This window comes from Natrix helvetica (genome assembly GCF_964273705.1).
Source record: "Natrix helvetica genome assembly, chromosome: 6".
Lineage (NCBI taxonomy): Eukaryota > Metazoa > Chordata > Lepidosauria > Squamata > Natricidae > Natrix > Natrix helvetica.
Window position 1 is genome coordinate 4,170,269 of NC_138553.1, and position 27,500 is coordinate 4,197,768.

Below are 27,500 nucleotides of genomic sequence, written 5' to 3' on the forward strand. Positions count from 1 at the left end.
CCTTCCCTTTTCTTTCTTCTTCTCCCTCCCCCCTCTTCTTCCCTCGCCTTAACCTTCCTCTCCTTCCTTCCTTCTTCCTCAGCTCTTTCTACTTTCTTTTTCTCCTTCTCCTTCTCCTCTCTCTTTCTCCCTTCTCTTCCTCCTCCTCCTCCATCTCCTCCTGCTTCAACTTCTTTCTCCTCCCTTCTTCCTTCTTCTTCCCTCATACCCGATAAATGGATTGAAACAACAACAACCAGGAAATAAATAACATTCCGGTGAAATACAGCTGTTTTGACAGCTTTACAAAATTATGCTGGGAAGGAATGGGCTTCTCCGAGACACGTAGGGCTTAATTCCAACAAATGCCTCCCCACTGAGGTTCAAATTTAAGAAGTGTGCCTTGGATACGTCTACCTAAAAATTTGGGCTGACCGAATTCCCCCCAAGACTGTCATCATAAGCCGAGAACAGACAAATGTTGGCATCAAAAGCCTGTTTATATCCTGGCTGCAGGATTGCAAGTCACTTCCAGACCCTTGTCACCAAATTGCTCTCAGGGTTGGGTCCCACTAACCGAGAAAAGCTTCAAAATGATCTAATTGGTAGGCTTGCAAATTAGTCTCCATTCAGCTCCCAAGCGGAGGGGGTCCGAGCAGGTGGGTAGGCAGCGAAGTATCACTGGAAAGAGATTTCAGGTTTGGAACGATTAAAAGAGAGTTGGAGAAGAAAATGGGTGTTACTGCATTCTAACCACCGAGCCGAGGTGGTGCAGTGGTTAGAAGGCAGCACTGCAGGCTACTTCAGCTGACCGCTAGCTGCAGTTCGGCAGTTCGAATCCCACCAGGCTCAAGGTTGATTCAGCCTTCCTTCCTTCCGAGGTGGGTAAAATGAGGACCCAGATTGTGGGGGTAAGAGAGGCTGACTCTGTAAACAACTTAGAGAGAGCTGTGAAGCACTGTAAAGTGGTATATAAGTCTAAGTGCTCTTGCTAAGTGGGAAGGGAGAGAGGGAGGAAGGAAGGACCATGTGGCACAGTGGTTAGAGAGCAATATTGCAGGCAAACTCCACCCACTGTCAGCAGTTCGATCCTGACCGGCTCAAGGTTGACTCAGCCTTCCATCCTTCTGAGGACCCAGATTGTTGGGAGGCAAGAGGCTGACTCTGTAAACCGCTTAGAGGGAGCTTTAAAGCATTGTAAAGCAGTCTTCCAATATCTCAGGGGTTGCCCCAAAGAAGAGGGAGTCAAACTATTCTCCAAGGCACCTGAGGGCAGAACAAGAAGCAATGGGTGGAAACTAATCAAGGAGAGAAGCAACTTAGGAGAAATTTCCTGACAGTTAGAACAATTAACCAGTGGAACAGCTTGCCTGCAGAAGTTGTGAATGCTCCAACACTGGAAGTCTTTAAGAAGATGTTGGATAGCTATTTGTCTGAAACGGTAAAGGGTTTCCTGCCTAGGCAGGGGGTTGGACTAGAAGACCTCCAAGGTCCCTTCCAACTCTATTCTATTCTATGTATTGTCTGTCTATCTGTCTGTCTGTCTGTCTATCTATCTATCTTAATTAATTAATTAATTAATTAATTAATTAATTAATTAATTAACCAGTGGAACAGCTTGCCTCCAGAAGTTGTGAATGCCCCAACACTAGAAGTCTTTAAGAAGATGTTGGATAGCCATTTGTCTGGAATGGTATTGGGTTTCCTGCCTCTGCAGGGGGTTGGACTAGAAGACCTCCAAGGTCCCTTCCAACTCTGCTACTGTATTGTACGGTATTGTGGAAGGAAAGATGGGCATCCTTCAAAAAGAAATAAGCAAGAGGCGGTTTTGATTTTCTTTTCCCTCAATCTTTTTAACTTTTCCTAACCAGCACTTTGCTTTCTTAGATAAGTCCCGTGAGAGGACCTCGCGAAGGAGGGACCAGAGTGACCATCCGGGGAGAAAATCTCGGCCTGGAGTTCTGGGACATCGCAGCCCATGTCAGAGTGGCTGGCGTGGAGTGCGTTCCCTTGATGGACGGATACGTCCCCGCCGAGCAGTAAGTGAAGTCCGCAGGGCAAAGCGGAGCAAGGAAACCTTAAGGCTGTGATGGCGAACTTGTGGCACGGGTGTCACAGATGGCACGCAGAGCCACAGTTGGAAGGCACACCAGCCGTCAGCTCCGGCACTCATGGGCGCACTAGCCAGCTGAATTTTCGCCCCCTTTCCTGGCTTCAAGGAAAGCCTCCGGAGGCTGCGGAGGGTGAAAAATGGCTCCAATGGGCCAACCGGAAGTTTGGAAATGATTTGTTTCCGGAACCCGGAAGGCCTCTTGGAGGCCGGGGGAGGCCGTTTTCGCCTTCCCCAGGCTTCAGGAAAATGTCTGGAGCCTGGGAAGGGGTCTTGGACTTGCCCGTCCAAGATGGAATCCCCACAAGTTGAGCTTGATCTGGGGTGGGGGGTGGGGGACACCGCAGAAGAGTCCATGTGGTTTCCTTGGTAACAGTATCAAACATGGCTGCCATGGCCGCCTTCTCAGGTTTTTCGGTGATTTGACTGGCTTCCCAATTGAATCAATAGTTCTAGAATTCCTTCTCCACCGTCATTCCATCCATCTTAGTAACAGACATGGTGGTCACAAGTTTGAGGACTACCTGTTGAAAAGACCAAATTTAGCAGGGCATTCATTGTCTATTCTCTTCTGACCCTGATGATGTTACCTAGCTGGATCGTGAAACGTCTGCAAGAGAATCACCACTCCTCCTCCTCCTCCTCCTCCTCCTCCTCCTCCTCCTCCTCCTCCTCCTCCTCCTCCTCCTCCTCCTCCTCCTCCTCCTCCGTTTTGCAACCTCCCCTCCTCTCTTCTAACACTGATAATGCTACCTAGTTGGGTCATGAAATGTCTGCAAGAGAATCACCCATCTCCTCCTCCTCCTCCATTTTGCAACCTCCCCTCCTCTCGTCTAACACTGATGATGCTACCTAGTTGGGTGATGAAATGTCTGTAGGAAAACAACCAAGTTCAGAGAGGCGCCAAGGAGCCCATGTACATTTCCGCCCTCCACGGTTTTACAAACTAAACCTGTTTTTCCTTGCAATCAATCCAGCTAGTGAAGATGCCGCCAATCTCGCTCTGGAAGCTGCAAAGCAGCTCGCCAGAGGAAAAGCTCAGCCTTTGAACGTCTCTGCTTTCCTTCTAGAATTGTCTGTGAGATGGGCGAAGCGAAACTCAGCCAGCATGCTGGATACGTGGACATTTGTGTGGCTGAATGCAGGCCAGAATTCATGGCAAAATCCTCCCAGTTCTATTACTTTACGGTAAGTCTGTAGCCCTGTCCTTTTAAAGTAGCCCTGTCCTTTTAAAGTAGCCCTGACCTTTAAAGTAGCCCTGTCCTCTAAAGTAGCCCTGTTCCTTTAAATTAGCCCTGTCCTTTTAAAGTAGCCCTGTTCTTTTAAAGTCACCTGTCCTTTTTAAATAGCCCTGTCCTTTTAAAGTAGCCCTATCCTTTAAAGTAGCCCTGTCCTTTTAAAGTAGCCCTGTCCTTTAAAGTAGCCCTATCCTTTAAAGTAGCCCTGTTCCTTTAAAGTAGCCCTGTCCTTTTAAAGTAGCCCTGTCTTTTTAAAATAGCCATGACTTTTTAAAGTAGCCCTGTTCCTTTTTAAGTAGCCCTGTCCTTTTAAAGTAGCCCTGCCCTTTTAAAGTAGCCCTATCCTTTTAAAGTAGGTGATAATATTACCTAGTTGGGTCATGAAATGTCTATTGACATTGCGACTGTCATAAATATGAACCACCTGCCAGCGGATGAATTTTGATCAAGTGACCGCATGGATGCTTTCATGGTCGTAAGTCTGAAAAACGATCATAAGCCACCTTTTTCAGGGCCGTTGTAACCAAATGGCCACTAAATTGTGAGGACTAGGCGTATGGTGGAACCTTGGCTTAAAGACGAGTGTTGAATAGGGAAAAAAATCACCTGGATTTTTATTTTTTCCTACCAGTTTTCGTTCAATTTGAGGGAAAGGCATCCCCCTGGAAATTCGTCTGAGTTGGAAATCTCTCAGGAGCGAAATAAGATACTTTTGCTTTCTAATGAGGTTGGCCTTGGGGCATATTTGAATATTCTGGCGTTTCACACAATCACCTCTAAGATGTTTCGTGTTTATACTTGCAAAAGAAGACATTTGGAAGAACGCTTCACAAAGTGACGGCAGAAGGGAATATGCTGTCCTTAGGAAAGCGGGGAGCTTTTCTCGTTTCCCCTGCAAAGATTCAGAGACATCCTCCAGCTTTTCTCTGGCCACAAAAGGTAGAGGGTGTTGTGGCCCACCAATGGAGCTGGTTGCATATTCGGACAGTGAGGAGGTTGGGGAGGAAGCTGGGCCAGTCCTGGAGTCTGGGGAAGGCTCGGATGAGGGCTCTGTGTCGGAGGCAGAGAGGAGGCCAGAGCCGTCTGACAGTTATCAGCTGCCTTCGGAGTCAGACAGCAGTGAGGCAGAAGAACAGCTGGAGCCTGATCCCAGTGTGCGCATGCGCAGAATAGCCAGACGAAGGGAACAGCTAAAGAACAGGGGTCGACTTGGGAGTAAGGCCACAGGTGGACAATGATTGGCCCCTCCCCGAGGAAATAAAAGAGGAGCAAAGGGGGAGTGGAGTTTGCAGGAGATCATTAGTTCGCTTCATTGGCTCGTGACTCTCCGAGACTCCTTGCCACGTTTTACAGATATCATCATGGCAGCTCTCCAAGCCAGAGAAGGTCTGTGACTGTAAATCCTCCTTCGAAAGACTTGGCTGGATGGAAATGAGCAGAATTCACAGTCAATTAATAAAAGGGTTTTTTGTTGGGACCAGGAGTTTGCTTCATGCTCTTGGGAAGCCTCGGTCAGAACAGAGGTAAAGATTTCCCCTGTCTGGTTGGGGCACTGCTCATCTTTGTTTCCTAGCCGAGGGAGCCAGCGTGGTCTGAAGACATTTTCGTGGCCATGTGGTCAATACAATTATATCCCAACGCGCATAGAACGCGGTTACCATCCCACCAAAGTGGTACCTATTGATCTACTCTCATTTGCACGCTTTCGAACTGCTAGGTGGAAAGAAGCTGGAGCAAGGAACGGGAGCTCGCCCCATCACACAATGCTTGGGTCTTGAACCTGGGCTGGCGGCTTTCTAGCTGACAAGCTCAGGGTCTTTAACCACTGAGCCATCCCGTTCCTCCTGCCCACGAAATTGGCGGGAAATTTCTGATTTCTCCTCAGCTTCGGCTCTCCTCATCTTCATCAGGGGATGGCATGTGGCCAGAGAGACCTCTGTGGTCCTGAATCTTGAGGCAACAGCTGAGAAGGTCCTTCCGTTGCTTAAGCAAGAAGAGTGGTTGAGGGAGCTTTGCCCCATTTTACGACCCGTCTTGCTACCGTTGTTAAGTGAATCCCTGCAGTTGTTAAATTAGTCACACGGTTTTGTTCAACGAAGCTGGCTCCCCCGTTGACTTTGTTCGTCAGAAGGGTCGTGAGAGTGGATCACATGACCCCGGGACCCTGCAACCGTCGCAAACATGAGTCAGTTGCCAAATACATGGTAGCATTGTTCCAATATCTCAGGGGTTGCCACAAAGAAGAGGGAGTCAAACTATTCTCCAAAGCACCTGAGGGTAGAACGAGAAGCAATGGGTGGAAACTAATCAAGGAGAGAAGCAACTTAGTACTGAGGAGAAACTTCCTGACAGTTAGAACAATTAATCAGTGGAACAGAAGTTGCCTCCAGAAGTTGTGAAATTCTCCAACACTGGAAGTCTTTAAGAAGATGTTGGATAGCCATTTGTCTGAAACGGTATAGGGTTTCCTGCCTAGGCAGGGGGTTGGACTAGAAGACCTCCAAGGTCCCTTCCAACTCTGCTATTGTATTGTATTGTAAATGTCCGAATTTCGATCCCAGCACCCCAGGGGATATTGAAACTGTTTTACGTGTGAAAACTGGTCATAAGGTCACTTTTTTCAGTGCCGTCGTAACTTCGAACGGTCCCTAAACGAATGGTTGTAAGTCGAGGAGTCACGTGACAACACAAGCCCCCCCTTGTGATCATCTTTCGAGCAACAGGTGATCGGTTTCACTCAACAACTGCAGTGATTCGCTTAACAAGCGTGGCAAGAAAGGTGGTCCAATCGAACAAAGCTTCCTTGGCAGATGTCTCATTTAGCAACAAATATTTGGAACTCAATTGCGGTCGTAAGCTGAGGACTCCCTATAAAGCAGATCCCTCATGGCCCTGCACACATAACCATGCCATCTAGAATTCGTTTCGGCAGCTGTGAATCATTAATAGGCCGCCGCAAAATATCACACACCTGTAAATGAGATGATAATAAATTTTGTGTGTGTGTTATGATTGTAACACCTCCGGAAATTCCTAGGCCCTCTCGGGATTGGAAAAGACTAGTATTTATTTTACTTTATGTATAGCAGTTGTTCACCTGCCAATGAAAGCTGCGAGTAAACTTACAAAGGGTAAGAAATAAAGAGAGGTTCGGAGCTGGGGAATCTAAAACAAAAAACAGGAGACAAGAAAAAACGGGTATGGAGGAAAGGAGGAAAAATAAAAGGAATATCAAATATTCATTCTAGGATTGTGACTTGTTAGATTTTGCTGCAGTCTTGTGAAGAACTGCGGTAAACGTGGTTGTAGCAACATTAAAGCAGAATGATATTGAATATTTTTTTTTTGCCCAGTTGTGTAGCTCAGGCTACAGGTAGTCCTCAATTTATAACCATTCATTTAGTGACCATTTGATGTTAGAGCAGTGCTCCATAAAGTCACATATGACTGGGTTTCCCCCCCCCCCCCCCCCCGTAGTTATGGCTGCAGTAGCATTTCTAAGGTCACGGGATCAGAATTAACTGAATTCATTCATTTTGTGGGTCTGTGCAACCTGTTGAGCTGAAAATGAGCTAAGTGGGTTCGGTTCAGCTAACAGGTGAGAAAAATAAAACTTCCTTCCAATAAAATTGGCTTGGGAATTCTGGTAGTTGAAGTCCACACGTCTTAAACACGAATCTAAAATAAAGCCCAAACTAAACCCACCTTAAAATTACTCAGCAAAACCGAAGAACAAAATAAAGTGGTACATACCGGTATATGGTTACATGGACCAAGGGTGTCCAACAACCTTGGCAAATTTAAGACAGGTGGATTTCAACTCCCAGAATTCCCCAGCCAGCACAGGCAGGTGACACCAAGCTGGCAGGAATAGCCAACAATCTGGAACATAGGCTAAAGATTCAGAAGTTGACAAACTTTAACATTGGGCACTATCTAACAAAATGAAATTCAATGGTGAAGAGAATAAGGTTCTACATTTAGGCAAGAAAAACGAAATGCACAGGTACAGTATAGGTGGTACCTTCCTCAATGGTAGTAACTGTGAAAGGGATCTTGGAGTCCTAGTGGACAACCATTTAAATAGGAGCCAGCCGGGGACAGCAGCTGCCAAAAAAGCCAACACAGTTCTAGGCTGCATCAACAGAGGGATAGAATCAAGATCACGTGAAGGGTTAATACCACTTTATAATGCCTTGGTAAGGCCACACTTGGAATGCTGCATTCAGTTTTGGTCGCCACGATGTAGAAGAGATGTGGAGACTCTAGAAAGAGTGCAGAGAAGAGCAACAAAGAGGATGAGGGGACTGGAGACTAAAGCATATGAAGAACGGTTGCAGGAACTGGGAATGTCTAGTTTAATGAAAAGAAGGACTAGGGGAGACATGATAGCAGTCTTCCAATATCTCAGGAATTGCCACAAAGAAGAGGGAGTCAAGCTGTTCTCCAAAGCACCTGAGGGTAGAACAAGAAGCAATGGGTGGAAACTAATCAAGGAGAGAAGCAACACAGAACTGAGGGGAAATTTCCTGACAGTGAGAAAAATTAACCAGTGGAACAGCTTGCCTCCAGAAGTTGCGAATGCTCCAACACTGGAAGTCTTTAAGAAGATGTTGGACAACCATTTGTCCGAAGTGGTGTAAGGTTTCCTACCTAAGCAGGGGTTGGACTAGAAGACCTCCAAGGTTCCTTCCAATTCTATTCTATTCTGTATTTCTATTCTATTCTATTCTGCTCTGCATTCTATTCTATTTGCGATTCTCTATTCTATTCTATTCTATTCTATTCTATTCTGTATTTCTATTCTATTCTGTTCTGCATTCTATTCTATTAATGATTCTCTATTCTATTCTAGTCCATTCCATTCCATTCATCACCCAGGTGGAGAAAGACGGTGCAGGGGGATGGAGAGGCCATCCAGCTGCTCCTTCATCTAAATGTCAACCATTTCTGCCAAAGTACTCGAAGAGAAGTGAGGGAGAAACCGGGGAGGTGGGGAGAGAACCCCTCATTTAAATGCAGGGGGCGGCTCCTCGCGTGGGACCCAGCTGAAAAGTTTTTCTATTAAAATGCAAATGAAAGAAGAAACGGAAACTTCAGATTTCTCCTGGAAAAAAAAAGAGAGAAAAGGACGGATGCCTGGCCGTTTGTCAGGATCCTGGGGATGGCTTAAATAAGACCTAGGAGGGTGGGAGGGAGGGAAGGTGGGTGGGTGGGAGACGGACAGGTTATCTTGGTGATGGGCTGAAAGGCAGAGAGGTAGGGAAGTGGGATTGGCGCAGCAGCGGTGGGTTGCTAACTGGTTTACCACCGATTCGCTCCTGCTGGCATGTGCAATGCTTTTGCGCATGTACAGAAGCTTCTCTTTTCTCTTCTTCCTTATTTATATGGAATGACAGGTTGCTCTGAGATTTGAGGGTTTTTTCAGGCAGTGGAAACAGAAGGGGGCTTTGGAGTTGGATTCAGGATAGTGTGTGTGTGAGAGAGAGGGGGGGAGGAGAATGTAAAAGAGAGATGGTGGGATAAAAATCAAGCTATCCATCCATCAATCATCCAATCATTAACAAACAAGTAGATTGTTTCAATAATAAAGCAAACTTTAGCCCTTCCTCCCTCCCTCCCTCCCTCCCCTACTCTCATTATTTCCCTTCCTTCTCCTATCTCTTTCTTAACTGTTCTTGCCTTCTGGCAACTCTGCACATGAACAAACTGGGAACAGGCTCCAGCTGTTCTTCTGCCTCACTGATGTCTGACTCCGAAGGCAGCTGGTAACTGTCAGACGGCTCTGGCCCCCTCTCTGCCTCCAACACAGAGCCCTCATCCGAGCCTTCCCCAGACTCCAGGACTGGCCCAGGTTCCTCCCCAACCTCCTCAATGTCCGAATCTGCTGCCAGCTCCACCGACTGCTGGGGGGCCACAACAGTAAATACCCATCTTACTTCAAGATAACTTTGATTAGTAACTAATACATAGTCCAGGGTTATTTTTCTTTAAAAAAAAGCTTTCCAAAGATGCTAACTCAGATCTGTCATCCTTTGAATGAACAACCTCTGGTCTTCTATTTTAATCCGTCCCTCCTGTCACTCTTGCAGGGGATTGCTATTCCATTCCATTTCACTTTCTTTTCCCTTTCCTTTTTGTTTTTTTAGATGCTGTCTCTTTCTGACCTCAGGCCAAAGCAAGGACCGATATCCGGTGGTACCCAAGTCACCATCACAGGCAAAAACCTGAATGCAGGGAGCAACGTTTCCGTCATGTTTGGAGAATATCCTTGTCTTTTCCACCGGTAAGTTTCTCCGAGATTTGCCTGCTTGGGGGAAAGAAGGAGGATGATACAGGTAGTTCTCAACTTACAACGGTTCTTTTAATGACCCTGAGAAAAGTGAAGTATGACAGATCTTCACCCTTACGACCCCATAGTCGTTGTCATCCCTGTCATCTTCTTCGAACAACCCCATAATCCATGGTGGGGTAGAGCCTGGGCCTCAATGGAGTTGAGTGGTTACTGGCCAGATGCCCTTCCTGTTGCCAATGTGGAGTTTTGTTCAGCAGATATATTCTCATTGTGCCCAGAGAGAGAAATATCTGCCTGTCAGGGTGTGAATTGAGCCCTGTAATAAAATAAGCAAAAATAAGCAAAATAAACCCCGAGGTATATTCTAAGAAAAACATTTTATAGTAAAGAAAATAAAAACACAAACTTACTAACTAAATGATTGCATCTTGGCAGAATTCCTGTCTGCCTTGGCAGACGGACAAAAGAAAAGAAGTAAGAATGAAGGTATGGAATGTATGACATGCGCAGTGAATCATTGCTGATAAGAAGTCAGTTCATGCTACCGTATAACTCAGAATGTGGGCACAGCTGGCAAACCGAATAAACGCAGTGACACTGCCTCTATCTAGGATCAAACTCACGGTCTCCTGATTGTGAGGTGAGAGCTCCACCTTTAGGCCACCGCGCCACTCCAGATTCTGTTCTGAGTCTGGGCAGCTGAATGAAGCTAGCAGAGTGTTTTATTGGCCGGATGCCTTTCCCTGTCGCCTGTGTGGAGTTTTCTTCAGCAGATACATTCTCATTGTGCCCAGAGAGAGAAATACCTGCCTCTACCCAGGATTGAACTCACAGCCTCCTGATGGTGAGGGGAGAGCTCCACCTCTAGGCCACCACACCCCTCACAGAATCCCCACAGTCACGTGATCAAAATTCTGATGCTTTGCAACTGACTCATATTTACGACAGTTGCAGTGTCCCAGTGATCCCCTTTTGCGACCTTCTGACTAGCAAAGTCAAGGGGGGATGTCGGATTCACTTAACATCCGTGTGACTAACTTAGCAATCGCAGTGATTCGCTTAACAACCGGAGCCAGAAAGGTCGTAAAACGGGGCAAAGCTCCCTTCACGGCTGTCTTGCTTAGCATCATAAACGTTGGGCTCAGTTCTGGTTTTTAAATCGAGAAGTACCTGTAAAAGTAGGAATTTTGGAGCTCAGGAATGGCAAAGCCATCGTTAGAGAAGGGGTCGTTTTCTAGGCACCCCCATTGCCTGTGCAGCTTAATTATCTGAATTAATTAATTAAACATCAAATTTAGATATGGCACGAAAGTACCTTTTCCAAGGTAGCAAAATTTAGGGATCCGGGAGCACCATTTCCAAATAATGCATTTTATATCAAGTCTTACAACTGTCATGGAGCCCCAAATATCCAATAACCGGTTAAAAAGTCTGGAAACTGGCAAAAAAAAAACCATACGTCGTGACCACAGAACATTGCAACTGGCCGTAAAGTGGAGCTAATTGCAAAGCACCGAAGATTCCGTCATGTGTCCCTGGTTGTGTGTGCATCCATCAGAACTCTGGAACTGGGTCATACGTAGCTTTTGGGGTCTGTTGTAGTTTCGGATGGTCACTAAGTGACTGATCGAGTGGTACGGTGGCCTAGAGGTGGAGCTCTCACCTCACAATCAGGAGGCTGTGAGTTTGATCCTAGGTAGAGGCAGATATTTCTTTCTCTCTCTGGGCACAATGAGAATTTTATCTGCTGAACAAAACTCTGCATTGGCGACACGGAGGGCATCCGGCCAGTAAATACTCAGCTAGTTCCATTCAGTTGCCAAGACTCCACCCCGCAAGGGATTATGGGGTCATTAAAAGAAGATGATGACTAAGCCACTGGTCATTAAGTGAGGACTCCCTGTACTGCCACTTTGCGCATCCAATGAAGCCAACTGCAGCTCCCAAAACCTTTAGCCAATTTTTTTTTTAAATTGTTAGTAGGGGGAAAAATGCTAGCAGACTCCCAATTTTTGCTATTTCTATATTGGTGGGCAGAGGGACATGGTGGCTCAGTGGCTAAGATGCTGAGCTTGTCGATCAGAAAGTTCAGCACTTCAGCGGTTCGAATCCCTAGCGCCGTGTAACGGAGTGAGCTCCCTTTACTTGTCCCAGCTTCTGCCAACCTAGCAGTTCAAAAGCATGTAAAAAATGCAAGTAGGAAAATAGGAACCACCTTTGGTGGGAAGGGAACAGCGTTCTGTGCGCCTTTGGCGTTTAGTCATGCCGGCCACCTGACCACGGAGACGTCTTCAGACAGCGCTGTCTCTTTGGCTTTGAAACGGAGATGAGCACCGCCCTCTAGAGTCAGGAACGACTAGCGCATATGTGCAAAGGGAACCTTTACCTTATCTTGGCGGGCAAAGCCTTGATGTCAACCCCCACTCCAAAAAAAAACCCCAAGGAAGATGTTTGGAGAAGCTCCATAAGGCATCCCCTGGGTCAACTTCATTATTGACATCTGGAGGAAGCCATCACTGAGGGCCGGCGGGGCATCCGCAGGGGGTTGTCAAAATCTGTGGGAAGGCCAGTGTGACATCGCAACTCCTGCCAGCTTGCAGATTGTGTGGTTCGCGGACTGCAGACAAGTTCTGCTTGTCTCCTGGATTTGTATTCTCCCTGACTTCAATGACCCCAGACGTTCGAGCTGCATCAAATGCGGAGCTGGGCAGAGCTTCGTTGGATGCCTTGGCTTGGCTCTCTTCTTGAGAGTCGTTGAGGCCACCGGGAGGTTTATCTGTGTCCTCTGGGTCACTTGAATAGTGCAAATGGGTGTGGAACAGAGGTGGTGTTCAACAGGTGCTGACCAGTTCTGGAGAACCGGTAGCGGAAATTTTGAGTAGTTCAGAGAAACGACCACCTCTTGCTGGCCCGCCACTATCTATCTGGAGGAAATGGGGATTTTGCAGTATCCTTTTCCAGAGGGAATGTACAGTATCCTTCCCCTGGAGTGGGGAGGGAATGGGGATTTTACAGCATCCTTCCCCTGGAATGGGGAGGGAATGGAGATTTTGCAGTACCCTTCCCCTGGAGAGGGGAGGGAATGGGGATTTTGCAGTATCCTTCCCCTGGAGTGGGGAGGCAATGGAGATTTTACAGTATCCTTCCCCTGGAGTGAGGAGGGAATGGGGATTTTGCAGTATCCTTCCCCTGGAATGGGGAGGGAATGGAGATTTTGCAGTACCCTTCCCCTGGAGTGGGAAGGGAATGGGGATTTTACAGTATCCTTCCCCTGGAGTGGGGAGGCAATGGAGATTTTGCAGTACCCTTCCCCTGGAGTGGGGAGGGAATGGAGATTTTGCAGTATCCTTCCCCTGGAGTGGGGAGGGAATGGGGATTTTGCAGTATCCTTCCCCTGGAGTGGGGAGGGAATGGGGATTTTGCAGTATCCTTCCCCTGGAGTGGGGAGGGAATGGAGATTTTGCAGTATCCTTTCCCTGGAGTGAGGAGGGAATGGGGATTTTGCAGTATCCTTCCCCTGGAGTGGGGAGGGAATGGGGATTTTGCAGTATCCTTCCCCTGGAGTGGGGAGGGAATGGAGATTTTGCAGTATCCTTCCCCTGGAGTGAGGAGGGAATGGGGATTTTGCAGTATCCTTCCCCTGGAGTGGGGAGGGAATGGGGATTTTGCAGTATCCTTCCCCTGGAGTGGGGAGGGAATGGAGATTTTGCAGTATCTTTCCTCTGGAGTGGGGAGGGAATGGAGATTTTGCAGTATCCTTCCACTGGAGTGGGGTTTAGAATTGAGATTTTACAGTATCCTTCCCCTGGAGTGGGGTGGGAATGGAGATTTTGCAGCATCCTTCCCCTGCCATGCCCACCAAGCTACGCCCACAGAACCGGTAGTAAAATTTTTTGAATCCCACCACTGGTGTGGAAGCTTCTTGGAACTTCTGAAAGGACTGTCTTGTAGACTGGAGACAGAAGGTGTTGTATCCCTCCCCCTCTGTTGAGGGAGGGCTGTTCAATCTTAAGGTAGATAACTTCTTTGACCCCCTCTTTCACACCATTGGGCCTCTCTGTCCAGATGTGGGCTTTGCTATTCTTCAAAAGTGGGCACAGATCGACTTCCAAGTGACCTCAGGGACTCTCAGAGAGAGTACTAAGGCCCAGATGACTGCAAGGAATATAAAGCCTTCCATTCTCCGCCATTCATTCAGAAGTGAAGAAGCTTCTTGGATGAGAAGTGAAACCCCTTCGAGGAAAAAAAACCCCAAGAAAGTCCAGCTGCCTTTTTGAAAAAGCACTTTTGGGTCAACCTGGAGGACGCAGAATCTCCACATGACTTTCCTACATTTTCTAAAGCCGGTTTATTTTCTTTCCTTTTCCTGACAGGAGGACGGCAGAATTCATTATTTGCAACACCACGACTTTTGGGAACGTGGTGGAGAAGAATATGGTGGACGTAACTGTGAAGGTGGACAAGGCCACGCTGCGCAAGGAGCTGGAGAAGGCTAAAATGCACAAGGAGCTCAAGTTTAAATACGTGGAAGATCCAACTATCTTGAGGATCGAACCCGAGTGGAGCATTGTCAGGTAAGGAGGCCATGAGGAAGGATGGTCCTTAATGAGGACAGGTCCCATGGGGGTGGAAGGGAGAGGGATTGAGAAATGTTTTGAAGAAAAGAAGGTAGGGAGAGGCAAAGGAAGCTAACTCGCTGTTAGCTTGTGGAGAAGGTGTTTATCCTATTTATTCCAGAGCATCATGAATTCGAGGTGAAAGCTCTTCTTCACCCCGATGAGATTAGCTTCCTTGGTTAGAAATGGGGGCCCAGAGGAAGCCCTCTCAGAAGCAGAGGTCAGCTCCCCCCCCTTGGCATTCCTCAACTTCGGTGACTTTAAGATGGGTGGACTTCAATTCTCAGAATTCCCCAGCCAGCATTTTCTTCCCATCATCTCCTTCTCCACCACCTCTACCTTCTTCTTGTCTTTCATCTCTTTTCTCCTTCTCATCCCTCTCTTTCCTCTCCTTCTCCACCTCCTTCTTCTCCTTCACTCCTTCTCCTTCCCCTCCTCCTTCTGATTTTCCTTCTCCTCTTCCTTTTTTCTCCTCCTCCTCTTCCTTCCCCTCCTTCTCCCCGTCTCCTTCCTCCCCGTCTCCTTCTCCTTTGTCCTTCTCCTTTCCTCCTCTTCCTCCTCCTTCCCTTCCTTCTCCTTTGTCTCCTTCTGCGTTTTCCTTCTCTTTTCTTCTCCTCCCTTCTCCCTCATTTCCTCCTCCTCCTAGCTGCTCCTCTTCCCCCCCTCTTTTTCCTTCTCCATTTCTACTTTCTTCTTCTCCTTCACTTCCTTCTCCTCTTCCTCCTCCTCCTCCTCCTCCTCCTCCTAGCTCCTCCTCCTTTTTCACCTCCTTTTTCTTCTCCTCTTCCATTTCTACCTTCACCTCCTCCTCTTCCTTTTTCACCTCTTTTTCCTCCTTCTCCATTTCTACTTTCTCCTTCTCTTTCACTTCCTTCTCCTCCTCTTCCTCCTCCTCCTCCTTCTTCTCCTTCTCCTCCTCCTCCTCCCCCCATTTTCATGGCAACATTTTCAGGAATGGTTTGCCCTGCCCTTCTTTCTTAGCGGTTGAGAGAGTGTGTCTGGTCCAAAATCACTCAGCTGGTTTCGGGCTTAAACCAGGACCAGAACTCACAACCTCCCAGTTTTCTAGCCTTGTTGCTTTCACTAGTTCACCAAACTCTTTTAATTCCAAGAGAGCAAATTCACACACCAGCCACTGATAGCAACTTCAGCCTATCCGCCCAGTTCTAGGAACTTGGAATCGAAACTCACCCTCTCCTCGGAGGACATACGAATGGAGAAATCATTTCCCCCCCCTCCTCCCCCCAACCCATGCTATTGTTACAGGTGCTCACTCCCCAGGTCTGTTCAGTCTCATTATTGCATTAATTTGCATTTTAAAAGGACTTTGAGTTTTGCATAGGCAGGTTTGATCCAATTTGTTTTCAAAGTACACATTTTAAAACGTGTCTTGGGTGGGTTTGAGCCGAGGTGTGAAATTCCGAGAAGGGATATGTTCCAGTCCTTGAATACATTAGTATTTTTTTTTAAAAAAGTAAGTAGAAACAGCTTTTAAAACTGCATCTATTAGGAAAATGTGCATAAAAATGTGCAGATGAATTGAAGGAGGGTGTGTGCAAAATGATGCAGGATTGGGTAAAATGAGGAGGAAATAAAAAATAAGAGATAAACTGAAACTCACACATCTCTCTACGCCTAATTATATCTCCGAGTTAAAAAAATAATAATTCTTCATTCCCCTCTAGTTTAACAGATATGAGGATACATTTATTTCAAAAAAAAATCTATCTAAAGGAGCTTTCAGCTGTTAAGAGGACAGATTGTGGTGATTATAATGGAATAAATTCAAGGCTGTGCTCTATTTATGTTTTTTCAGTTTAAAAAAAGAAGAGTATTTTTTTTTCTTAGAGAGCAATTGCTCTTGAAAGACAGGATGGCTCCCAATTTTCCAATTTGGCAAAAGTCTTCCAGCAAATTCATTCGCTGCATTTATTCTCAATTAATTAAAAGTTTTGCAGACTTCAGCAAACCCCTGTTGGAAGAAATGTCCTTCTGGGTTCAGTAATTCCAAGTTCCAAGGGAAAAAGACACTGGAAACATGGAGTCTGCTTGGAAAGATGGTTTAATGGTGGATAGGATCCCTTGGCTCGAGTTCCTGAACAAAAGTTTCTGTAGGAGGTTAATCCTACCTTTGTTATGTAGAGTAGACGAGCTCAGGCTCTTTAATGACCCATTGACAAAGGTGGGGGCTATTAAGAGTGAGTCTTTTTCCTGCCTAAAAACATGTTTCTTATCCAGGGAAATATAATATTCTGCCTTTCCAATATTTCCCAGGATATTTCATTTTTCTAGGAGAGAGGTGGGTGCTAACTTCCTACTCCCCAAACATCCTTTTGTTACCATGGTCTCTTTTCTATAGCTGCCTTTGCAACCTCCTAACTTTACAGGTAGTCCTCAAGTTACGACCACAGCGGAGCCCCGAGATTTATGTTGTTAAGCGAGACATTTAAGTGCGTTTGGTCCCATTTTACAACCTTCCTTGCCTCAGTTGTTAACTGAATCACTGCAGGTGATCAATTAGTTAACCCGGTTGTTAAGTGAATCTGGCTTCCCCATTGACTTGACTCGTCAGAAGGGGATCAAAGTTACCAAGCGTCCGAATTTGGATCACGGGACCATGGGAATGCTTCAGTGGTTGTAAGTGTGAAAAACGGTCGTAAGTCCCTTTTTTCGGTGCTGTTGTAACTTTGAGCGGTCACTGAATGAACTGTTGTAATTTGAGGACTTACCATATTTTTTGGACTATAAGACGCGCCAAGATTTCAGAGAGGTAAGTAAGAAAAAAAAGTTTTTGTCCTCTCTGGCCCCCAGGAGCACTCCACAGGCCTCGGCAGGGCTGGGGTAAGGCAAAAACGCCTCCTTTTTTGCAGAAAAACAGCCCGTTTTTCGCTTGTTTTTTTTGCAAAAGTGGGATGCGGGGGCGGGGGCTTCAGGAGGCCAAAAATGGCTGCATTCAGTGTATAAGACGCACCAGCATTTCCACGCTCTTTCAGGGGGGGGGGGAAGGTGCGTCTTATATTCCGAAAAATATGGTACTTGTATTGGGTGATGTCATTCTTTATCAAGAAATTCAATCAACTCAATTAAAATCCAAGAACATAACTTTCCTTTTCCAGCTTTGCCAGTTTTAGAATGGGTGGACTTCAACTCCCAGACTCCATAGCGGGCTGGGGAATTCTGGGAGTTGAAATCCACCCATCTTAAAAGTTGCTAAAGTTGAGAAACACTACTCTAAACCAACATTCATAGCTGGGGACTCAAGTACTAAGTGCTTTCGCCCCAGCTTTCTTAGGTCAATTGGGCGGTATCCACACCCCAGTTTTCCACCCATTCTGTGCCTGGCCCTCTTGCTTCAATTCCAGGTAGCTGGCATGGAGGCACTTGGTTTCTTCTGCTTGGCTGACTTCCTGGGCTCATGTCCTGGGCTTTGCCTGGTGGTCAAATTTGTGTGTGTGAAGCAATGTTAAAATATTCATGACTGGGAGAGACATGGGAACAAGGTCAGCCAATGAATAGGCATAGCAACAAAGTCAGCCAATGGGAGCTTAAATAGATCTGAGTCTGTGCAAAGAATTGAAACAGAAACTTAAGCAGTCTGCTGCTCTGAGAAGTAAACTAACAGTCTGTCTGGGTTCGTCTACTAAAATGAAGCTAACTGCTTGTGTTTGCCTGTAACTCTCCTGCCTTGTGTTTACTTGGAAGAATCACCTGTTGGTGTTGTACATTTATTCATGTGTCATTATATATATATAAAGAAGTTAACGAGTCCAGCTGAATCAGTTATCTGTGTGTACTTTCTGGATTTGAATTTATGCAACAAACTCTTGCAAGCAATGCAACAAATGAAATTCTTCTGTCCAGTTTGCTGACAACCAGTAAATGTATGCATTTTACTTTCAGTGCAGTGTATGTTATAGGTCAAACTGAGAATGAATGAATGAATGAATGAATGAATGAATGAATGAATGAATGAATGAATCAGTCAGTCAGTCAGTCAGTCAGTCAATTAAAAAAGTCAATGACTGATCAATCAATCTATGAATCTATGAATCTATGCATGAATCTATGAATGAGTAATCAATGAATGAATGAAGTCAACTAACCAACCAATCAACGAATCTATGAATGAATGGCTGAATGAATCAATCTCTACTAATGAATGACTCAATCAAGTCAATCAAGCAGTCAATGAATGAATGAACCTATGCATGAAACTATGAATGACTGAATGAACTATCAATGAATGAATCCATGAATCAATGAATGAATAAGCAATCTATAAATCTATTAATGAATCAAGCAAATCGGTCTACGAATCTATGAATGAATGAATCTATGCATGAGTTTATGAATGAATAATAAATGGATCTGTGAATGAATCAATCATGTCAGTCAAATCAATCAATGAATGTACTATAAATGAATGACTGAATGACAATGAATCTTTGTATGAATCTATGAATGAAGGAATGAATCAACAATACCATTTGGAAGTTGTTGAATTAACTCTACTTGTGGAAACCGATGGATGAGGCTTAGAATGGACTGATTTACAGTGGCAGGCCAGAATTTCATTTTTTATTTTGTCTCAGTGGAAGACACAGATTGGAAGACGCTTCTAATTCGACATTGCTAACTTCACCTTGAGAAACATCCACGGAGGTGGGTCGCAAGGTTCTCGCTAATTTCGTCTTTCTTCTTCTTCTTTATCCATCAGTGGAAATACACCTGTTACGGTTTGGGGTACCAACCTGGATCTCATCCAGAACCCTCAGATCCGGGCCAAGTATGGCGGGAAAGAACACATCAATGTGAGTTGATTTAATTAAAAAAATAGGATTCTCAAATGCCAAATGTGGGAAACATAGGAGGTTGATTGTCCCTCACCCCCTCAAATGAGATCAGTGCCATCTCTATTATCCTTCTGGAAGTCCCTCAAGACATATGGAAACTTTTTTTTAAAAATATGAAATGTTTTGATCTTTAAAAACAATAGGGAAGACACAGCAAAGAAAAAAAAACACAGTAAGACAAAACAAAACACAGAACATACATAACAGTATACAGTAATTTTTCAGCTTTCTCTATCGCAGGGGTGTCCAAACTTGGGAACTTTAAGACTTGTGGACTTCAACTCCCAGAATTCCCCAGCCAGCTGGCTGGGGAATTCTGGGAGTTGAAGTCCACAAGTCTTAAAGTTCCCAAGTTTGGACACCCCTGCTCTATCAGCTTTCCTTCTTTAGCTTTTATCATTCTCCCTTCTGCATTGCCTTCCTCTCACTATAACCTTGTCCTATAATTTAACAAACATAGTATTAACACTTATAATAGTATTCATTATTTATATCCCCATATATTTGTATTCTCTATTTTCTGTCTTGGCTTCTGTTTTCTAGCCACTTGTACATTTTATTCCATACTTTATAGAAGTCCGATTCTTCTCTTTCTTTTAGTTCTATTGTCATTTTATCCATTTCTGCGCATTCAGGTATTTTCCTGATTGTAGTTTCATCTGAGGGCATATTGATTTTTTTCCCAGTTTTGTGCGAAGGCAATCCTGGCTGCAGTGAGTATGTGTATGATTATGTATTGAGATTGTTTGTCCATTTTTTGATCCGGTAGTCCTAATAAGAATGCTTCTGGTTTGAGTTCTATTTTTCACTCAGTAAGACATATGGAAACTTATCACCGGGAGATCCAACCTAGAATTAAGGAGAAATCTCCTAACAGTGAGAACAATCAATCAATTCCCTCCAGAAGTTATGGGCGTGGCAACACTGGAGATCTTCAAGAACAGCCATTCATCCAGAATATTATGTAGAGTCTCCTGCTTGAGCAGAGGAGGCGGTGGACTAGATGACCTCCAAGGTCTTTTCCAACCTTGCTGTTGTTAAGACCCGAACATGTCACCAGGCCTGAGACTCTCAGAGAAACTGGGATATTCCTAGATGTTTCCATTGTAGGTGATCTTTGACCCTCTCTCTGTGTTGATTGAGTAAGTGTTGACTTACTCCAAGGAAGACCAGGTCTTCACTTACAGCTCAGAGTCTGGAGAGATTCTCCATCATCCAGGTCACGGTTGTCCCAAAGGTGCTTTGTTTTCAGGAGGCAACTGGACTTTCTTGGGGTTTTTTTCCTTTTGAAGACGTTTCTCTTTTCATCCAAGAAGCTTCTTCAGCTCTGACTGGATGATGGAAGGAGGAAGGATTGATACTCCTTGCAGGCAGCTGGTCTTTTGCATCCTTTTAGAAGGTCGTTGAGGCCACTTGGAGAGTTACCTGTGTCCTCAGGGTCACACCTGAGTGGTGCAAATGGTACCTGTAGTTTTGCAATTTTTTTCTCCGGAAATCCATTCCTACTCCCATTCCACTCCAAAGCTGTTCATCCCAAATTGTATGGCTAAAACTCTGTAGAGATTGTTACCAGGTCATGGTTGTCCCAAAGATGCTTTTTCAGGAGGCAACTGGACCTCCTTGTTTGTTTGTTTTCTTTTGAAGACGTTTCGCTTCTCCTCCAAGAAGCTTCTTCTGTTCTGACTGGATGGTGGGGAATGGGAGGATTTATACTCCTTGCAGAAAGCTGGTCGTTTGCATCCTTTTTAGAGGGCCGTTGAGGCCACTTGGAGGTTTCTCTGTGTCCTCAGGGTGTCCTTTCAGCCCAAAGAATCCTTCTGAATATGTGTGAAGATCTGGGAATGGATTCCCCCTCTTTGCAGTGCCAGTTGTGGACACGCACGCAATGCGTTCCTCTTTTCTAACGTTGGATGACACGAAGGACGGGATTGCTCCTCAACCTTCTCCCTTGCTCTCCGTTTCAGGTCTGCGAAGTTCAGAACGAGACGGAAATGGTCTGCCAGGCGCCGGCCTTGATGGTGGACCCCAGCAACCAGTCTGATCTCGCCGAACGGCCGGATGAATTCGGCTTTGTCTTGGACAACGTCTTCTCTTTACTGATCCTCAACAAGACCAACTTCACCTACTACCCAAACCCCGTCTTTGAGGCCTTCGGTCCCCCCGGGATCTTGGAACTGAAACCTGGAACCCCTCTGATCTTGAAGGTACGGGGGCAAGGAGGATGCAATGCAGAGGTAGACCTCGGGCTTATGACTGCAACCGTGCCCAACGTTTCCACTGATAAACAAGGCAGTTGTTAAGCGGTTGTGCCCTGTTTTACGATCTTTTTGGGTTGTTAAGCAAAAGACTGCAGTTGTGAAGTGGTCGTTAAGCGAATCCGGCTTCCCCCATTGACTTTGCTTGTCAGAAGATGGCAGGGAGGGTCGCAAAAGGGGATTGTATGTGTTCTTTTTTTTTTAATTGAAAAAGTTTTATACAAACAGATTTTCCCCCTTTTTACTCCCCCGACCCCCCCAACATATAATATAGATCACATACAAATACTGTACCCCCTCCCCTCCCCCCGTCTTAAAATAGATTTCTCATTCAGATATTGTACCCCCTCACCTCCCAACAATCATAATACAAGTTTCTCTTAAAGTAACAATAGCCCATTAACCCCATCTCCTAGATTAATTGAGCATATATAAATCATAATATAGATTTCTCTTAAAGTAACAATATCCCCATCCCCAGAGCTCAGGTGGGGCTTCTCCAGCAGTGGTGGTTCTTCCGTTCCCAAGGACCGGCCCATAGATTTCCACTGCTCTCCTCTCCTCTGCCTTCTGTGCATTCGTGCGTCAGGCACTGGATTCAGCTGTTCCTCCTCTTCCTCATCAGCCACCTGCAGACCTGGGGGTTGTTGACTCCACATCTGAGGGCTGGCAGACGGCCCAGGCTCTGCCTCTCTCTCTCTCGCTCTCTCTCTCTGACAGTCTTTCAACAGGAGATATTCTTTCTTTCCAGATTATCCGAAGCACCCTCCGTTCTCAGCTGCCGTTCCAAACTTAACATTATGCCAGGGATCTCCAACCATGACACCTTTAAGACTTGTGGACATCAACTCCCAGAATTCTCCCTGGTTTTTTGTTGTATACATGATGTACAATGACAATAAAGGCTATACTATACTATACTTAAGGGACATGGTGGCTCAGTGGCTAAGATGCTGAGCTTGTCAATCAGAAAGGTCAGCAGTTTGCCAGTTGGAATCCCTAGCGCTGCGTAACGGAGTGAGCTCCTGTTCCTTGTCCCAGCTTCTGCCAACCTAGCAGTTCGAAAGCACATAAAAATGCAAGTAGAAAAATAGGAACCACCTTTGGTGGGAAGGGAACAGCGTTCCGTGCGCCTTCAGCGTTGAGTCACGCCGGCCACATGACCACGGAGACGTCATCAGATAGCGCTGGCTCTTCAGCTTTGAAACGGAGATGAGCACCGCCCCCTAGAGTCAGGAATGACTAGCACATATGTGCGAGGGGAACCTTTACCTTCACCATACTGTACTAAAAGGTGCCAAGATTGGACACCACTGCGTTACAGGGAGGTGGTAAAAAGATTACCCCTTTTCTTCTCATTTTTTCTGACTGCCTTGATTCAGCCCTTATTGATCAATTGGTTTATTATTGATTAATTGATTAAATGTATATGCTGCCAATCTCACCATCCACCCATGTGGTTTCTCTTGGCCTAGGGGAAAAACTTAACCCCGCCGGTGGCGGGAGGAAACGCTAAGCTGAATTACACCGTGCTGATTGGGGAGAAACCCTGCGTGGTTACCGTCTCCGATGTCCAGCTGTTGTGTGAATCCCCAAATCTTACAGGACGGCATAAAGTCACGGTAAGGAATACCGCCGGCATGTCGCGGGGCAAAGGCGATTTACTTACCCTGAAAAGAATCAATCAAAAAGTCAACTGTCCCTTGGAACTTGGAGAGCGATGTTGTCATACGAAGAGAGCCAAATCCTGTTTTATTTGAAATTTTGCATAATTTATTGTTCCTCACTTATTCCCCTGTGGCTAGTAAAGGGAAGAGACCCTCACTTTTAATATCCGTCTCAATATCAGTATTTTTAGATCCTCAAATTTCAACTGGGAGGTTCCTGTGTTCACCCGTTGAATCATGAGATCTAGTGACTTCATTTTTTACAAGGAGTAGAGAATGCGAATAGTGGGACTTGAGCTTAGCAAGTGAGATTAGTGCAGTGTTTCTCAACCTTGGCCCCTTGAAGAGGTGTGGACTTCAACTCCCATAATTCTCCAACCAGCATGGACCTTGAGGACTAGCGACTTTGTCTTTCACAAAGAGAAGAGAATGTAGAGGTGGGATTTGAGCTTAGCAAGTGAGATCAGTGCAATGTTTCTCAATCTTGGCCCCTTTAAGAGGTGTGAACTTCAACTCCCAGAATTCCCAGCTGGCATGAACTATGAGGACTAGTGACTTCATCTTTCTCTATTTTTATTTCATTCAGAAGATTAAAATGCAAAATCCCAAAGAAAAAAATTTAGCAGAGACAAAAGGAAACTCGACCATAACATTTAAAAATGCAAATTAAAAAGAGTAAAAGAGAAAAACACATTTTTCTCCAGGGTGTTTTGTCTGTGTGTGTGTGATTTTATCCTCCACAAGAAGACCATGAGATCTAGCGACTTCATCTTTCACCAGGAGAAGTGAATGCTAGAAGTGAGTCTTGGGCTTAGCAAGATAGATTCATCTTCTTTTAACAGCCCTGCGGGGTGGAGTCTGAATGGCAACTGAATGGAGCTGAGCATTTACTGGCCAGATGCCCTTCCTATTGCCGATGCAGAGTTTTGTTCAGCAGATACATTCCCATTGGGCCCAGAGAGAGAAATATCTGCCTCTACCTAGGATCGAATCCACAGCCTCCTGATTGTGAAGCGAGAGCTCCCCTTCACTAGGCCAACGCACCACTAACTTAGCAAGATAGATTGCTACACACTTTCTCAACCTTGGCTCCTTTAAGAAGAGTGGGACTTCAACTCCCAGGATCCTCCAGCCAGCACAGACCATGAGATCGAGTGATTTGCTGGCTGGGGAATTCTGGGAGTTGAAGTCCCACACCTCTTAAAGGGGCCAATCCAAGGTTGAGAAACACTGGCTTAGTCCCCCTCTCTCTCTCCCTCTCCGCAGGCTCGTGTCGGAGGCATGGAATTCTCCCCTGGCATGGTGAACATCTCCTCCGACAGCCCGCTCAGCCTGCCCGCCATCGTCAGCATCGCCGTGGCCGGCGGCCTGCTCATCATCTTCATCGTAGCCGTCCTGATCGCCTACAAGCGGAAGTCTCGGGAAAGCGACCTCACGCTCAAGAGGCTGCAAATGCAGATGGACAATCTGGAGTCCCGGGTGGCTCTGGAGTGCAAGGAAGGTATTACGAGCCTAAGGGGTTACAAAAGGCTGAATTGCTGACAGCCCTGCGAGGTAGTCCAGATAGGCAGCACGCCCAGTTGAGCTCATTCTACTCCACTGTAAGGCGATGTTAACGTGAAGGGTTAATACCACTTTATAAGGCCTTGGTAAGGCCACACTTGGAATATTTGCATTCAGTTTTGGTCACCAAGAGGTAAAAAAGATGCGGAGACTCTGGAAAGAGTGCAGAGAAGAGCAACAAAGAGGATTAGGGGACTGGAGGCTGAAACATAGGAAGAACGGTTGCAGGAACTGGGTATGTCTAGTTTAATGAAAAGAAGGACTAGGGGAGACATGATAGCAGTCTTCCAATATCTCAGGGGTTGCCACAAAGAAGAGGGAGTCAAGCTATTCTCCAAAGCACCTGAGGGTAGAACAAGAAGCAATGGGTGGAAACTAATCAAGGAGAGAAGCAACTTAGAACTGAAGAGAAATTTCCTGACAGTTAGAACAATCAATCAGTGGAACAGAAGTTGCCTCTAGAAGTTGTGAATGCCCCAACACTGGAAGTCTTTAAGAAGATGTTGGATAGCCATTTGTCTGAAACGGTTTAGGGTTTCCTGCCTAGGCAGGGGGTTGGACTAGAAGACCTCCAAGGTCCCTTCCAACTCTGCTATTGTGTTTTTATTGTATGGAATCTTGCATGTCTGAAAGGATATTTTCTTCCCTCTCCTTCTTTACAGCTTAAGAAATAGGGAAAAAAGGAAAAACCTTTTCCTTCCTTCATCCCCCTTTTACAGGTAGTCCTTGACTGGCAATAGTTCACTTAGTGTCCATTCAAAGTTACAACGCGAAAGGGAACTTGCGGCCAGTTTTCACACCGTTGTGTGTGACGCATCCTCGTGGTCACCAGATCAAAATAACAGATGCTTGGCAACGGACTCGTATTTATGACGGTTGTAGTTTCCTGGGAGCACGTGATTCCGTTTTGTGACCACTCTGGCAAGCAAAGTGAAGCCGAATTCACTTAACAACCATCTTACTAACTTAATAACTGCAGTGATTTGCTTAGCAACTGTGGCTGTGAAAAGGGGCCAAAATTCACTTAACAATTGTCTCGCTTAGCGACGGACTCAGTTGTGGCCATAAAGTCGAGGACTACTGTATCGATGGTTTCCTTGGTGTGGTCCTGGTCCCTTTTACAAAGTCATTCCCCTGTGCAACTGCTCAGTTGCTTGTAGTCCTTGGCTTACAACCGGTCGCTTAGCAACTGGTCAAAGTTACAACCGTCCTTGGAAAAAGGTATTCGTGAATCAGATTGGACGTCCCAATGCCGTTCCTTCTTCCCGGGGTCACATGACTGCATTTGGCGCTTGGCAACCAGTGCGCATTGATGCTCGTTTGCAACACCCCATAGCCATGTGGCTACAAGCGATGACATTTTTACCAAAAATCAGCATTTCCTTCCAGTTCCTGCAAAATAACCCACGACTATAGTGAATATTAGGTTTGCTTAAACCAGGGGTGTCCAAACTTGGGAACTTTAAGACTTGTGGACTTCAACTCCCAGAATTCCCCAGCCTGGCTGGGGAATTCTGGGAGTTGAAGTCCACAAGTCTTAAAGTTCCCAAGTTTGGACACCCCTGGCTTAAACAATTACCGCATTCTCTAAATGGCCATCGCATTCTGACAGGGGGAAGCCAGGTTCGCTTAATGACTGCATGATTCACTTAACAACTGCAATGATTCGCTTAGCGACCGTGGCAAAAAAAGGTTGTAAAATGAGGCAAAAGCTGACTAAATAGCTGCCTCGCTTAGCCAGGGAAGTTTTGAGCTCAATTGTGGTCGTCAATTGAGGTCTGCCTGTACTGCTGGAGAAATAAGAAGCATATTTAATGGCTTTATATTGGCTGCGTTCTCACCACACAATTAACTAGGATAAGAGAAGATCTAACAAATAAGCCCTTCCTCTCAATATGGCTGATGCACAGTAAGAGTTTCTTTTTTTCTCTTACCGACAATCTGCTGATTTTCCTGCTGAAGCAGGTTCTTTTTTCTCCCTGGCTTTGAATGGGAGCATTTAAGAGTGACCCAATGTGACTTTTCGGCACTCGTGAATCCACTGGGACACGAAGAGTCCAGTTCCCTTTGGAAGCGACGGAAAAGTCACTGGGCGTATTCATCTTCCTGTCAGCAGCTTCGTTATCTTAACATTCACTTTTTGAATCTATTGCTTTGTTTTGCTTTTTGCTTTAAAAGTTGATTACCGGTTGAATGTTGATTTATTTCAACCCCTATCTGGACTCTGTTTCTCCTTTTCCCCCCTTTTTGATATCTGTTATTCTGGATAATCTCTGTCCCCTCAGCAGCATTTGGGGAGGCTCTCACCACTGAATTTTGTATTTTTTGAATTTGAAAAGTACCCGAAGTTTATTTTTATTGCAATTTTCTTATAACCTCAGCCTGAAATGTAGAGGAAAACATACTTCTCTGATTCTTTCTTCTTCGACTAAGTTCCATAGATTAAAATGGCTGAACGGTGTCTGAAATCTAAAGAAAGGAGAAATCTGCAGCTTCTAGCTAGATTTCTCTTTCAAAAGCTTGATCAAACAGTTAATGATGTTCCCAAAAATATCAGGGCATGAAGATAGAGAGATACCCAAAAGGACTTTGATTCAGTTCCAAAGCAAAGAGAGGATCTCATGGCTGGAAAACTAACTAAATGGACCTCGTCTGCTGCTCCAAAGTTTAGGTTTCCGTATTTCTTTGTTGCGGAAGGCAACAAACTATTTTCTTGTACAAAGACTGGATGGATTTATTACAGTTAACTGGCAACTACTTCTGTCTGCACTTGAATCGGATGATAGACTTATTCTGGAGACTGAATTTATCATATTTAATGAAACAACAATTGACAAGAGATGGTATTAAGAAACAAACACAAATAGTTGACCCAGGACGAATGATAATTTATCACTTTGGGATGACAGTGGGATAGATAAGAT

General features: G+C 45.4%; 1 protein-coding gene across 1 annotated transcript in view; it reads left to right on the forward strand.

Moving 5' to 3' along the window:
- The window catches only part of PLXNA4 (plexin A4), a 397,694-nt gene that overhangs the window by 306,256 nt on the left and 63,938 nt on the right, over positions 1-27,500 (forward strand). Inside the window, exons 13-20 of the mRNA XM_081957639.1 lie at positions 1,867-2,018; positions 3,160-3,277; positions 9,477-9,613; positions 13,996-14,196; positions 18,956-19,049; positions 21,056-21,295; positions 22,822-22,968; positions 24,280-24,514. Of these exons, the coding sequence (XP_081813765.1) occupies positions 1,867-2,018; positions 3,160-3,277; positions 9,477-9,613; positions 13,996-14,196; positions 18,956-19,049; positions 21,056-21,295; positions 22,822-22,968; positions 24,280-24,514 (1,324 nt within the window). The remainder of the gene's footprint in view (positions 1-1,866; positions 2,019-3,159; positions 3,278-9,476; positions 9,614-13,995; positions 14,197-18,955; positions 19,050-21,055; positions 21,296-22,821; positions 22,969-24,279; positions 24,515-27,500) is intronic.